The following is a 14,598-nucleotide window of genomic DNA, read 5'->3' on the forward strand; positions in this document are numbered from 1 at the left end:
TGTCTGTTGTGGGGAGAGGAAGGGAAGGAGTTTGTCAGCCACTTTGAGGTGCCTTATGGTTGAGAAAAGGGGGGTCTTCTTCTTGGGAACATGTGGCAATCTATTTCCCTCCAGTTCATTTATTTATTTATTGAAGTCACATTAACATCCCCTTCCCATAAGAGGCTAAAACACGGGCATTTCAAAACTTTGCTTCTCTGACAGTGGATATTCGATGGGTTATACTCTTTTCCACAAAAAGGTGACAGTAAATGTGTATATTAATCCGCCATTTTCTGGATCTTCTTTGCAGTAAAATAGAGTGCTCTTCTACAAAGAAGATCCAGGAAATGGTAGATTAATATACATAATTACTGTCATTTTTTGTGTGAAAAAGAGTATAGCTGTAATAGGATTTTTTTTAATTTCCAGAGGTGTAGCAATGTTAGTCCACAGCAGCAAAATAAAATTTAAAAAAAATCTCAGTAGCCCTTTGTCGGCTCAAACTGGCCCGAGTGCGCCCCATCAAGCGCCCCAAAGTTTCCCTTCAAGCCGGCTGAGTGTGTCCCCTGGGCAGGTGTGTGAAGAGGTTACAGAGAGAAGCCAGTTTGAAACAAAGACCAATTTAAAAAGTGGAGGGGGGAGAAAGGTTTTCCAGGGTGTGAATGAGCCGGTCTGCCCGGAAAACCCACCAGAACCAGTTGAATCCGGCGTGGAAGCCTCCCACAACAGCCGGGGGGGGGGGCGTTTGCAGCCCCTGGGGAAATCGCTGACTCGACGGGCTCAGTTTTTATGAGCTGTAAGGGGAGAGGACTCGCAGCCTACATTTCTCGCGGGCTGCAGGCCTCAGTGTTTCAGATCGTGAGGAGATTAATAGGCAGATTGAATTACCACTCTGGCAACCACACGCCCAACGCAGCAATTCTGAGGAGAGCAGAGACGCTCCTGCAGGCAGTATAAGGAAGGCTGCAGGGCACGCCAAGAATAGCACCGCTTCATGCTCTCCTAAGGAAAATGGAACACAGCCTCATGGCTGAACATTTGGGATCACAGAATCCCGTGTCTGTCCTAAGATAGGAAAGTTTTACATACATGGCACAACTTCATAGTTTGAGGAACTGCCATGTGGCTTCGGGGGCGGGGGAATGGCGTAGGAGCCGTTGAAGTTAGTCCAGACTAGGCCCCATCAAATACTAAATTATGAGCCATTTCACCTACGTGGTGGGAAGTTTTAATATGATGGAGACGACCCCACATGGGAGCTACATATAATGGTGTTTTCTGAACTGTTGCACACAGACTGAATACCCTGGACAGAAAATGTTAAGTCTCTTATCACAAAAAGGAATAACTGAACTACTGAGCATGTAGCTCAGAGGTCTGCAACCTGCAGCTCCAGAGCCGCATGCAGCTCTTTTGTCCTTGTACTGCGGCTCCACGTGGCTGGTTAGCGGCTGAAAAGGTGAGGGATCGGGGCGGGGTGCGACGAGGGGAGCCTTCCTCCCTTCCCTTCGGCCCTCGTAGGTGGCTCCAGGCCTCATCCCCGCCTTTCCTCCTCCTCCTCCTCCTCCCCTCCCTCTGGAGAGCCGGAGGCTTCGGATCCGGAGGGGAGGGGGATACCTGAGTGTCCCGCTGCAGCCTCAACAAGGAGAAAAACAACAAACTTCTACTGCCGCCTCCCTCACATCGCCCCTGCAAAACAGCTCCGGCCTCTGCCGAGGAGCCCGCCGGCCACAGAGGTAGAGAAACTCTTCCTCGGGGCTACGTTACCTTTGTTCCATGGCTGTCGCCCGCCCGCCCACGGGCCCCCCCTAACTGCGGGGGCAGGGGGAGGATGGAGCCTCAAGGCTCATTTTAAATGTCAAAAAGTATTTGCGGCTCCAAGTGTTTTCTTTTCCATGGAAAACGGGTCCAAGTGGCTCTATGGGTGTTAAAGGTTACCGACCCCTAATATAGCTTAAGTCTTACATGTGAAATTGTAACACTTACATATCACATTTACTTTATTTTTTTTAAAAAAGGTGGGGGGATTCTTTTGGATCCTCCCTAAATACGGTTCAGCTAAACAATGTTGATGTCCTGACCTGGATCACTCAGGTGAGTCTGATATCATCAAATCCTTGAAGCAAAGCAGGGTTGGCCCTGGTTAGAACTTGGATGGTAGACAACTAAGAAAGTCCATAGTCACAACACGGAGGCAGGTAATGGCAAACCACCTCGGAACGTCTCTTGCCTCAGAAATTCCTTTGGAGTCACCATAGGGCAGCTCCAACTGGGTGGCACTTTCCTTCACCAAGAGATGGTGATGGTTTTTTGGGGTTGAAGAAGGTAGAGGAGTCTAACACAGGTTTGTTTGAAACTATGGGTCAAAATCTTGATTGCAAAGGGTCTGGACACACCAAAACAAATATGAATACGGGGAAGCTGTTTGGCTTTGGTAACTCTGGCATTCCCTTCTTGCAGACTTCAAGGAGGCCTTCCTCCTCTTCGATAGAACCGGTGAAAGCAAGATCACTCTCAGCCAGGTCGGAGATGTCATCCGTGCCCTGGGACAGAACCCCACCAACGCTGAAGTCAAGAAAATCCTGGGGGACCCCAGCAACGAGGGTGAGGCAGCTGCCGCAATCTTATCTCCCTGACATCCTCCTGTCGTTTATTCCAAAATTGCCTTTGTGTGGGTCTGGTGAAGATTTGTCTTCAGGGCTGACTGAAGAAGTTGTCATTTGATAAAGCCACATAATAAATAAGTCTGAGATTATCTGCAGATCTGCTGCTGAGAACCCCGGGCTCACTTACCTGGGAGGAAGGAAAGGAAGTAGGACGTGCTTCCGATTGAGTATAAAAAAGATGGGAAATACATCATACGGTACAAAATTAGAGAATTTTAGTACCTGTATTTTCCTTAGATCCACAAATACTAACTTTGTTGTGGGTATATGTTGTTTGGTGTCTGTGAAATTGCCCCCCCCCCCCCCCAGCTTAGTTCTATGGGTTTGTATCAGGAAGCAAGAAGGATTGTACAAGATTCATCTCAGATGCACAACCCCATCCACAAGCGCCACGGCTGCCCTGCCCTGCCCTGCCCTGCCCTGCCCTGCCCTGCCCTGCCCTGCCCTGCCCTGCCCTGCCCTGCCCTGCCCTGCCCTGCCGTTTGGTGCTGCTGCTGGTGCTGCTGCCTAGAAGACCCCATTGTTCCACACCCACCTTATATCACTGGCTGGGATACTATAAGTTGGGACTTACCATCAACTGTCTGGGAGGAAGCCAACTAATGTTGGTTCCTCCCCTGGCCACACCCCAGCCCACCCTCGCTACTCCACAGCAATGACCCTGTGATGCTGGCACAACTTCCAGAGCCACACTCCAGCCCTGGGGGAGGGCGATGGTGCCCGCATGCTGCCTGCTGGCGTAAGTGCCCCGGGTGTTCTCGCTGGCAGAAGCCTACACTGCTTCCACTGGTGGTTTCACACACCCCCTTTGGATGCGGCTCTCAATTTCTAATGACCAATGACAAATAAATATCTTTGCTATTTACTGTCAAGTGAGTTGAAGTGACATTAACATGTACACTTTTGCATTGTGTAGTTCATGAGACACATACACATGCATGCCCGTGTGGTTGCAGAGCTGACTGTGATACTAAATCAGAAGTGAATGCTAATGTCCACTTGCTATAAAAATTAAGATTAATATTGTTCGTCATCTTCAGTAAAACACATACTAAATGTGCATCGTCCAATAACAAATACTTATAGTTTAGTTTAGTCTTTGACAGCAAGCCACAACAGACACAGCGCAGGGAGCCCCTATACTTGTGGGCCCCATCGTGCCCATGCCTTCAGGGGGCCTTGGCCCTGGTTAATCCTTGGATGGGAAGCCCTCAAGGAAGTCCAGGATTGCTATGTGGAGGCAGGCAATGGCCAGCCACCTCTGAACGTCTCATGCCTTAAAAGCCCCATGACAAAACAGCTCTTCACAAACGTTTAATGAAACCACATCCTTTGCATCTCTGCGTTGAAGGGCCAGCGTGATGCTCACAGACTTACAGGAATATCTCTGATTGGCATTGCTGTGGATTTCTACCAGTTAATTTTTATATCCGGAAAGGTATCCAAATTAAGCAATGAGATCTATGCATTTAGGGAGTGTCTGACCCAGATCTTCCAAAATAACTCCGCATCATCTCTGTACAGTGCTAGTCCGATTTCGGTTTTCTCCTGTCTCTATTCCCATAATATTTTTATCCTAATGTGTTGCACAAGCAGGCAGTTTCAGAGTAAGAAGGCAACGCAGTTGTGATAAGGAGTCTAGTCAAAATTACAGCATGGAACTTTGAAAGAAGCATTCCTTAAAACAGCGTAAATGTGGGACAATAAAGATTTTTATTACACTGTGACAGAGATGAATGCTAAGAAAATTGGCTTCGACGAGTTCCTGCCGATGCTTCAGGCAGCTGCCAACAACAAGGACCAGGGGGGCTTTGAAGACTTCGTTGAGGGTCTGCGTGTCTTCGACAAGGAGGGCAATGGGACTGTGATGGGTGCTGAGCTCCGCCACGTACTGGCCACCCTGGGTAAGATGTCAGAGAATCTAAAGAAATACCTAGATTTCAGACACTGGTTTTATAACAAAGAGAGAAGAGTTTACTTGTTAGTAGTAGTAATAATTTTATTGTCTGGGCCATCGGCCTTCACAATCTCCTCACACTCAAACATAGTAAAATTAAAACCGACAAAAACCAACAACAGCCCATATATAAGAGTCAGAGGATGAAGTGATGGCCACAGCCATGGATGGTTTTAAAAGGAGATTGGATAGTTTTACGGGGGAGAGGTCTATTAGTGGCTGCTAGCCTTGGTGATTAAATGGAACCTCCCCACTCAGAAGCAGAACTTCTGAATACTAGTGCCAGGAGGGGGAAGGCCTCAGGGGAAGGCCTCAGCCTCTATGCCCTGTTGTTGGATCTCAGGGGTATAATGTCCATTGGGCAAGGTGGGCAGCTGCCCAGGGCACCACCTTGAGGGGGGCATCAAAATGCAGGGTTCGTTTGGGGGTATTTTTAGTGGTTTTCCATTTTTGGCCTGCAGGGGGCGCAGTTTTAGGCTAGCGGCACCAAAATTTCAGCGTATCATCAGGAGACTGTCCTTATACTACCCCCCAAGTTTGGTGAGGTTTGGTTCAGGGAGTCCAAGTTATGGACTCCCAAAGGGGGTACCGCCATCCCCCATTGTTTCCAATGGGAGCTAATAGGAGATGGGGGCTACAGTTTTGAGGGTCCATAACTTTGGCCCCCCTGAACCAAACTGCACCAAACCTGGAAGGTATCATTAGGGCAGTCTCCCGATGAGACCATGAATGTTTTGAGACTGTGCCTTCAGAAATGTGCTCCCCCCCCCCCCCCCCCCCCCCCCCCCATCTCCTATTAGCTCCCCTGAAATCTTGGTGCTGATATGTCTAAAAATGCACCCCCTGCAGGCACCAATGTCCTGGTGCAAAAAAAAAATTGGTTGTAGTGGAGTGGCCACCCATGGGGGAGGGGGGGCATCCCACTATGGTTTTGCCCAGGGCTACAGTTTGCCTTGTTACACCCCTGTTGGATCTTCACAGGAATTGGTTGACCACTGTGTAAGATGAGATGTTGTATTACATGGATCACTGGTCTGATCCAGCATGGCCGTTATTTAGGTTATCATAGCAAGACCTTGGCCTGTATGCTGAAGTTACACCAATCTCCAGGTGGGGCCTGGAGATCTCCAGGTATCACAATTGATCTCCAGACTATTCAGATCAGATCCCCCAAAATCTGCAAGTATTTCCCAACCCACTGCTGGCAATCCTACTCTATGCCCTACTATTGGACATCCAGAGGAACTGGTTGGTCACTGTGTGAGACTGAATGCTGGACTGAATGAACAACTGGTCTGATCCAGCAGGGCTTTTCTGATGTTTTTAGCAGGGCCTCAGTCTCTATCCAACAAAGGTGAGACGGAATGCTGGACTAAAGGGACCCTCACTGGTCCAATCTAGCAAAGCTCTTTATGTCCTTACTAGTGAGCGTGTGAGAGAGTAGCTGCCACATGGCACTATTTTGTTTTAGTTGTTTTGTACCCCTTTTGTGTAAGCCCCGCCCCCAAGCTGCTTGTGCATGGCGATTGGCTGGAAGTGAGCTGTGCGTGACAATTGACTGGGTGTCATTGCCACCACAGCTAGCCTATTATATAACAGAATATCCACAACAAGAGAACAGTTTGCCACTACGGGCTTAATTAAAGCTTCGGGGTTCTTGGATTAATGTGAAGTGTTCCCAGACAGAGTACATTAGTGGCTCTTGGAGTCACCCATGTTTTATTTTGGGCCTATTTCAGTGCCAGGCAGGCAACTCAACTGCTCCAAGGTGTTTACAGGACATTAGTGGAGAAATCTGTGAAATCATTTCAGGGTGAAAGTGACAAGACAGATGCACTTTTACTGCAGCCTGTGAGGGGAGGGTAACCCGTGTCTCTCTGCAATGTAGGTGAGAAGATGAGGGAAGAAGATGTAGAAGAACTGTTGAAAGGGCAGGAAGACTCCAACGGCTGCATCAATTATGAGGGTAAGTGCCTCTGCCCAAGCAGAAAACTGCTCCACTTCAGACGCCTCACTGGTGTCCTGTGATCTCTTCATGGCAAAGCTCCCTGTCCCCCTGTGGCGCATCTCGCATTACAAAGATGACATCTGGGGACCAAATGCCGTCCGTGGCCTGGATCCTCTGCAGTGTAAGGACAGCTGACTTCCATAAATGGCAACTTTCTCCCCTCTGCCCTGCTCCTGAAAATGGGCCCTGTGGGTTCTCCAAGAATATCAGCAGTGGGTGGGGGGTGGGGGTGAAGCTGAACACATGAAGCCGCCTGATGTGAATGAGACCCTTGGTCCATCCATGCCAGCCTTTTCTGCTCCTCAGACTGGCAGCCGCTCACCAGGGCCACAGTCTGAGGCCTTCCGCATCACCTGCCACCTGAGCCTCTTAGCTGAAGACGCCAAGGATTGAACCTGGGACCTTCTGCGTGGCAAGCAGATGCTCTGCCACTCAGCCAACGACCCCCTGGAGTCAGAAGTCTCAGTTTGGGCCTTCAGTAGGAACAAATATCATCCCTCCCCCTCTCCCAGGAACAGGAGTGCAGGGCCCGAACGGTTGCACCTGAGTGGCCAGGCACCCCATGGGGAAGCCAGGAGTCATGAGACCAGCCCCTGCAGAAGCCCCAGCAGGCTCAGATCCTGAGCGCCACAGTCTGTGCCATAAAAAAATATCAAGCTTGCAAAGCGTGTGACTTGAATGTGGGCTAAACAATGACAGTCCTAACTGTTTCCGGAATGCAAACACATATTCTTTTTCTTTCTTTAGCCTTCATTTGGCATAAAACAAACGAAATAACATCATATCAAAAATATGATATGATATAATAAAAGCAGTTTTCAAATACAAAATATATGGCATAAGTGTAGGCTACTGGTTATACATCACTTCCAATTAAAAATTCGCTACCATTTCATAAGTTGTGAGATCAGAATTATCCAGTAAAAAAAGGAGTCTGCTCTGCATGGAGCATCCATTTCATCAGGAATCAGAGAAAACATATTAGAATATTTTAATCTAATATTTGCGGATTTAGGGCAGCAGAACAATTGATGTATCAATGTTTCAATTTGTTGTTCGTTAGAAGAGCACGCCCTTTTGCTCATTTCTAATTTGTTGAATCTACCACGCAATAAAGCAGAGGGAAAGACATTAAAGCGAGCAAGTGTAAAGGCTCTTCTCTGATTAGGATTAGTTAAAAGATACAGGTAGGGATACAGGTAGGGAGATGTAGGGGTGAACAAGTTTTCCTAGCAGCCCTGGTTAAATTGATCCATTCTCTTTCCAAAATTTTTTGTCTCAGTAAATTATAGGATTCTAAACTGGATAAAAGGGAAAGAGAGTCGAGAGGTATGCCAAGTGATTCGATCTTTCTCTCTACTAGAGAAAACCATGGATTAGCCTGGGTGTCAGATAAGAGTAGGTGAACCAGCTCATTGTGTGAAAAATGTAGGCAAAGCCAGAATTTGAAAGCTCTCGACCAGGCCCTATAAACTAATGAATTTTGACCCAGTTCTAAGCAAAGGGCCGCATAGGGTACACAGTTCGGTAGGCCCATAATTTTACGGAAAATTTTGGATTAAACCATATTCAGAGAGTCGTCAACTGCATGTAGCCAAATGGGAATTCCATATAATAGCTGTGCTTCTGTCTTTGCATTAAAATTTTTTTAATGCTGCTGGAACAAGGGAGTGGCCTTTTCCATAGAAAAAGCGTGCAATAGCAGAGTAACTGTTGGTAGCAGCTGCAATAGCAGTTTTTTTGTGGGGTAACCAGGAAAGGTTGTAAGAAAAAAAAATCCAAGATATTTATATCGTTTAACCTGCTCCACTGGCACATTGTTAATCGCCCAGTTATGTTTTTTATAATGTTTAGCAAAGACCAAAATCTTGGACTTTTGATAGTTAATAGCTAATCCATTATCTATACAATACTCCCTGCATTTGTTCAGCAGTCGCCTCAGTCCAATTTTTGAATGAGATAAAAGAATAGTGTCATCAGCATATAAAATAATTGGGATGTGCCTTGTGCCTAATTTAGGGGCATGGCTGTTAATTCCCACTAAAGCTAAAGGTAGATCGCTCAAAAAAAGATTGAAAAGGGTTGGTGCTAATACAAAACCTTGCCTCACACTTTTGTAAGTTGGAATGAGACCTTTTGTAAGTTGGAATGAGACACTTTACTCTACAGTTTGCACCATTTTAGATTTGCCTTATTAAATAAAGGAGTTTATTATCTATTCCTTGTGTAGCCAGTTTGGTCCACAAATGCTCTCTAGAAACTATGTCAAAAGCTACCTTCAGATCAATGAAGGCAGCATAAAGTTTGCTTCTTGGGCTTCTGGAATATTTATTGGCAAGATGCAAGAGAAGCATAGCCTGGTCTAACGTTGATTTCCCCCTCGTAAAGCCTATTTGCTCAGGGCCAATAACATTCTGTTGAGTTATCCAGGCCTGCAGTTTAGGTAAGAGTGTCTTTGCATATATTTTACCAATAACTAATTGGGCGAAAGTTGGCAGGATCCAATGGGTCACCTTTTTTGTAGATGGGTACAATGACTGCAGATAACCAAGATTTAGGAATATGACCTGAGTCATTGATTTGGGTGAATATATTAGCCAAAAGAGGTGCCCACCACTCTATATGCGACCTCAGTAACTCTGGAGATATTATGTCCAGACCAGAGGCTTTACGAGGTTTCAATTCAGTTATTAGGTCCATGATTTCCTGAGTTGTGACAGGAGGCCATTTAGAGATATCTAATGATGGAGAGAATTGACAGGTGTTACTGACCTCATCCTTTTGAAACAGCTTCGCAAAGTAATCAGTCCAAACCTCAGGTGGAATAGAAGTGGTCGCCCCTAGTTTAGTACAGTCTAGTTTGTTTGTCATGGCCCAAATCTGTCTGGAATTGTTAGAAATTACAGCTCGGTAGAGGCGATCCCATTGGGACTGTGCAAACTGGCCCTGTTTCTCCTGCATTAAGGAATAAAGGGTATCTTTGTATTGAACTAATTGGTTACGTAACACAGGATTTCTAAACCTCTTATATTGTTGGTAAAGTACACAAATTTGTTTGTTCAATTCTAGACACTCTTTATCAAACCAAGGGGCACCCCTATTACTGTGGGAGGGTTTCTGTTTGACAGAACTCAAAAGAAAGTCTGTGATATACTTAATTAGTAGTTCAAAATTGCCAATTGCCTCAAGAGAAGAATCGGTACTGAAAACGGCACTTGAGAGGTTACCTAAGTTATAGGAATTGATTAGCTCATTGGTAGTGGAGGCCAATTGGGGTGTCCAAAAGAGCCCAGGTAAATACTCGTTAGACGTATTTACAGAAGCATCCACCACATCTTACTGGTGGAAAACAAGATTAAGTGAGAGATGATCCCCTAATAAAAAGTCACCTATCTTAAAGGACTGTACTAACATTCTTAGTTTTGGTGACATTAAACAATAGTCTATAACATTGTACTGACAAACGTAAAATTATTGGAAGAATCATAGCATTTTAAACCATTAAGCCACAACCTGTTATGCTTAATAGCAAATCCAATCAGGTTCCTGGCCATGGAATTAGTCTGAGCATCCTCTGAGTGGTGCATTGATGGAAGCAAAAGTGAGTAAACATGTGAATAAACAAATATGAGACACGCTTCAGCCCCATGTAGATGCTGACTACAGTGGAAAGACCCCGGATGTGCCTTCCTCTGGAAGCAGCGTAATAGTCTTCCACAAAGGCCTGGTGAGGTTCCTATCAATACCTGGTGTTTGTGAGCATTAAGGCAGGGGGCCTCAACCTTTTAGAGACTCTGGGCACCTTTGAAATTTGGGCACAGGTTGGAGGGCTGTATGAACTGGCTGCCCCCGGCTGCTGCTCTGCCTGCTCACTCTCAGACTTCGGGAGAAAGACAGTTCCCTTTGTTGAGCGGGAATGGCTCCCCACTTCCCTATTGGGTCCACTTTCTGGAACGTCGCACATACAAACACCACGTCCTTGAAGTAGCCCAAAGTTTATTCGACGAGATACATCAACTTCTTCATCCAGCAAAAGGATAACAATGAAAACAATTAAAAGGAACATGCCAATTATAACAGAATCAAACCATGTCTTAAACAAGACATCAAGCAAGGGAGGAAAACAGACTCGGTTGAAAGGACCCTCCCTTGCCTCTCCCATCTGTTCTGACATTTTTTTCCCAAATGCTCAGCCAACTAGCTGCTGGTTACCACTCTCAGCTGTCATTCACTTAAATAAGAACTTTACTAAGTTACCACCCTTCAGTTCACAAGAATCAGTTCAACAGGTAAAGACAATTTCTTCATACATGGGCACAACCCTAAAATGGCTACCATAGAAGGCACAGCCAACTCCAAACTGTTGCCACAGGAGGTGGAACCACACACACGAAGAAAGACAAAGTGCTGGGGAGAAGCGTGGTAACTAAAAAAAACTGGGAAAGAAGAGAGAGAGAGAGAGAGAGAGAATAAAACCTACATTGTGGTGGCAGCTGCAGCTGAAACCGCAGTTATTTTAATCTGCCCTGCCTTCAGATCTCGAGTGGTCACTCAAAAGCCCCACTGGGTGAGGACCCCCACCGGGTACCACCCATTTTCTAAAAATACCTGGTGGGGACCAGAAACTGTGCTGGCAGGCGTTAGGGATCCCTGCTTCAGCTAGTTGTACCAACCCATTAATGGCAATCCACCCTTCAGCTGAGAAGCAGCAAGCACTCGTCAAACTGAGATTCCTGTGAGTTGCACAGGAGAAAGGTCGCCTGGGGCTCAAAAGGGCCATTGAAGGGGAAGGCATACTAAGGAAACAGACCAGGTCTGGAAGAGCATGGGATTTGCCCTAAAGAACTCCGAGTGAAGGGATTTTGAGATGGAAGGAAAGCAAAACAATGGCATGAGGGAAGGAGAGCCGGGGAATTACCAAGCTCTTCCCAGACCCCTTTTACCTTAGAACTCAGCTCAGTTAGTCATCCCATTTTCAGCCTCTGAGAACTGGGTCCAAGATCAAATAGAAGGAGGAGCAAAATAAGAGAAAGAAATTGAAAGTGCCATTCTTCATGTTACACGTTTCATCTTGACTTGACAATTTATTCTTAGTACTATCTCACTGGTATAAACTACTTAATCAGTGGGTAGATTTGAATGCAGGAGCTCCTTGAGAGATTTTCAGCTTCCACTCTTTGACTCAGGAGCCGAGCTGTAGCGAGGGGAAACTGTGCCCGGGGCATGCATGCACCCTGTGCCCTGCCACGCCCCAGCCACATCCCTGCACTGACACGCCCCCGTTGCATGACACCCTCCCCACGCCCCTTGGCGCTACTCCGCTGTTCAGGAGCTTTGACTCTCAAACACAGAAAATCTTGTGGGTCTCTAAGGTGCTACTACATATCTTCTTACTCCATCTTGTCTTGACAGTGGATTTATTCTTAGTATAGACTATTTAGTAAGTGGGTAGATTTGAGTCCAGTAGCACCTTCACAGATTTGCAGCCAACAGTCTTTGACTGAGGAGCTTTGACTCTCAAACACTGAAAATCGTGTGGGTCTCTAAGGTGCTACTGGACAGACAACTAGCGGTTCTTGGGCAGACCAACATGGCTGCCTTCTGAAACCAATCCAATGGGGTGTGACGAAAATGAAAGGTGAATGCTACGGTTCTGCAACCAGCTCTCTCTGTCTCTAAGGTAAAATAGAGGAGAGGAGAATTATCTGAAGGGCGTTGGGTCCCCACTGGGGAGAAGGATGGGGTGGATGTTCCCACTGGGGGCTACTGAGAGTCCTGTGAGATTTTAGTCATCATCTGTAAATTTGTTTTAGGTTCAAGTAACTATTTATTATGTAAATTATTTTTATGACTTTTTAATTGTGTGCGAGGTGCCCTGAGCCAGCCTCGCCCAGGGAGGGTGGGATATTAAATCGAATGAATGAATGAATGAATGAATGAATCAATCAATCAATCAATCAATCAATGAAGCAAATTTTACTGCAATAGGGAGTAAAGAATCATTGTGATATATCTGAGAACTTTTTAAATCCACTTTAACACTATATCAACCATGTGTTATTCCACAGCATTTGTGAGGCACATCATGTCTGTCTAAATGGACTTCTTATGATACACACAGTTCGGTAAGTTCTTTGAGAGGCATTTCTTTGGCTCTTCAAATTAACAACTTTTATCAGCCTGCTGACCTTTCAACAGCATAGAGTGATCGTGGTGTCCATCTGTCTTTGGCCAATTACCCCTTTGTGCTCTGCCCCACAATAAGAGTATGTCTCCTTTAGGACAGCAGTTTAATTGCAGACAAGCTCAGACTTAATTAATTTATTCCATTTTGACTGTTGAAAATCAGAGAGCAGGTCCCAGGTGAGATTGCCGGGCTGTGCCTTGAAATGTATCCAATACTTAATTGTTTTTAGCAATACTCTGGTTTCCATGTAATTCATACCGGTTTCCAGGCACAAGGCCGAGTAGTTCACACAATTTGGGATTCCCAACAGACTACGGAGAAACTTTGACTGTATTAGTTCCAGTTGTTTAATATTGCCGCCAACCCCTTGCTGGGGTTGCTATAAGCTGGTTGTAACTTGATGACACTTTCCACATGCAAGCCAACAAACGAGGCACAATTCAGCAAAAGTAAAGCCTAGTTCATCGATACTGCTGATAGCAAATGGGGAAAGAAAGCACTTATTTATTGACTGATTTAAAATATTTCTTAGCCACCTTTATCTCCATGCAGCTGAAGGCTGCTTACAATATTGACAAAATAAATAAAAAGGATTAAAAAACTAAAACCTTTAAAAGTTTCGCTCAGCTTGCTTTCTGACTTTGAATTCAGTGGCATTTTAAAGCACATAACGGATTGTGTCCTTGGCTGCAATAGTGAATCAACGCTGATTCATAATTCCATTTATGTGGCTGTTATATAGGGGAGTGCCACCCAGTTGTAAATGACTTATGGCAGCCCCAGCAAGGGGGTTCCATAGTAGTTTGCCACTGGCTTCCTCTGCAGAGAATTCTTTGGTGGTCTCCCATCCAAGCTTTCTCAGCTTTAGAGATCAGACAGGAATGGAATATGTCAGGCTGCCTTTCCTCAGGTGCTTCTTCAAACACCCAGAAACAAAATATCATTTCACTCTTATGGCCAATAATCCAGCATAAAATTCAGGAGTGTGTGTGGTTTAGAGGCCTGCATTCATGCAGTGAATCAAAATCTGAGCTAAGCTTTACCTGTTAACCTCAGAAACCTAACTTGAATGATATTTCTCTGGTTTGCAAATGGAGACTGAGGACACCGGTTGAATCAGTTTGCCAGTAAAAATAATTTTTAAAAAACCCTGCCATCATAAATTACAAGATTTATTTTTGCTTTTGACAGAGTAAGATGAGAAGATAACTTGATATTCTTGGATCTATGACTCTTCGACTCAATCCACTTCCATCATTCTGGAATCTAAAAGAGACTGTATTATCTGCCTCCAAACCATGCCCCCCATTAAAGCCATCCATGCGAGACATCTATCAAATCTCAACATTTTTACACCTCACAGCTAAAACACTTGTTGAGCCAAGTGGGAAAAACTACTTTGCCACAGCTGTCCAGCCCAATAGCCTTTCTTCTGTGTTTTGTTCACCATGAAACCAACGTGACGTTCCAGGTGGGGGGAAAGAGCATAACAGAATAAATCTCTGTGGTCAGTGAAAGGTTGTACACTAACCTGATCAAATCCAAATTAAACCATAATTGAAGTCTGAATGTATTTTCTTTGTATACTATATTCCATAAAATAAAGTTTTGTGAAAAAAAGGGGGCTGCCCTCTAGGGATCAGTTTTGCTTAATCCTGACACGAGTTGACAGCGTAGGCGCAACTGAGCATACACAGAGTGCGGCAATAACCACTGGAGCCAGGGAGTTCACTCAAAGAAAGGATGTATTGGCATTGATACAATATATACAGTTTAAACGGACAGAGCCTTCGGCTTA

At 45.4% G+C, this 14,598-nt stretch overlaps 1 protein-coding gene across 3 annotated transcripts in view; it reads left to right on the forward strand.

Annotated features, from left to right (window-relative positions):
* The window catches only part of MYL1 (myosin light chain 1), a 39,805-nt gene extending 25,436 nt beyond the window's left edge, over positions 1 to 14,369 (forward strand). For 2 of the 3 annotated variants that reach the window (XM_048485182.1, XM_048485183.1), the window contains exons 3-7: positions 2,443 to 2,586; positions 4,379 to 4,552; positions 6,494 to 6,571; positions 12,682 to 12,738; positions 13,992 to 14,369. In XM_048485182.1, coding sequence (XP_048341139.1) covers positions 2,443 to 2,586; positions 4,379 to 4,552; positions 6,494 to 6,571; positions 12,682 to 12,710 — 425 coding nt within the window. In that variant the 3' untranslated portion in view covers positions 12,711 to 12,738; positions 13,992 to 14,369. Of the gene's footprint in view, positions 1 to 2,442; positions 2,587 to 4,378; positions 4,553 to 6,493; positions 6,649 to 12,681; positions 12,739 to 13,991 lie in introns of those variants that run through there. The other variant, XM_048485181.1, reaches the window with a different exon arrangement.
* Positions 14,370 to 14,598: the final 229 nt, after the last annotated feature.

Source organism: Sphaerodactylus townsendi, linkage group LG02 (genome assembly GCF_021028975.2).
Source record: "Sphaerodactylus townsendi isolate TG3544 linkage group LG02, MPM_Stown_v2.3, whole genome shotgun sequence".
Classification (NCBI taxonomy): domain Eukaryota; kingdom Metazoa; phylum Chordata; class Lepidosauria; order Squamata; family Sphaerodactylidae; genus Sphaerodactylus; species Sphaerodactylus townsendi.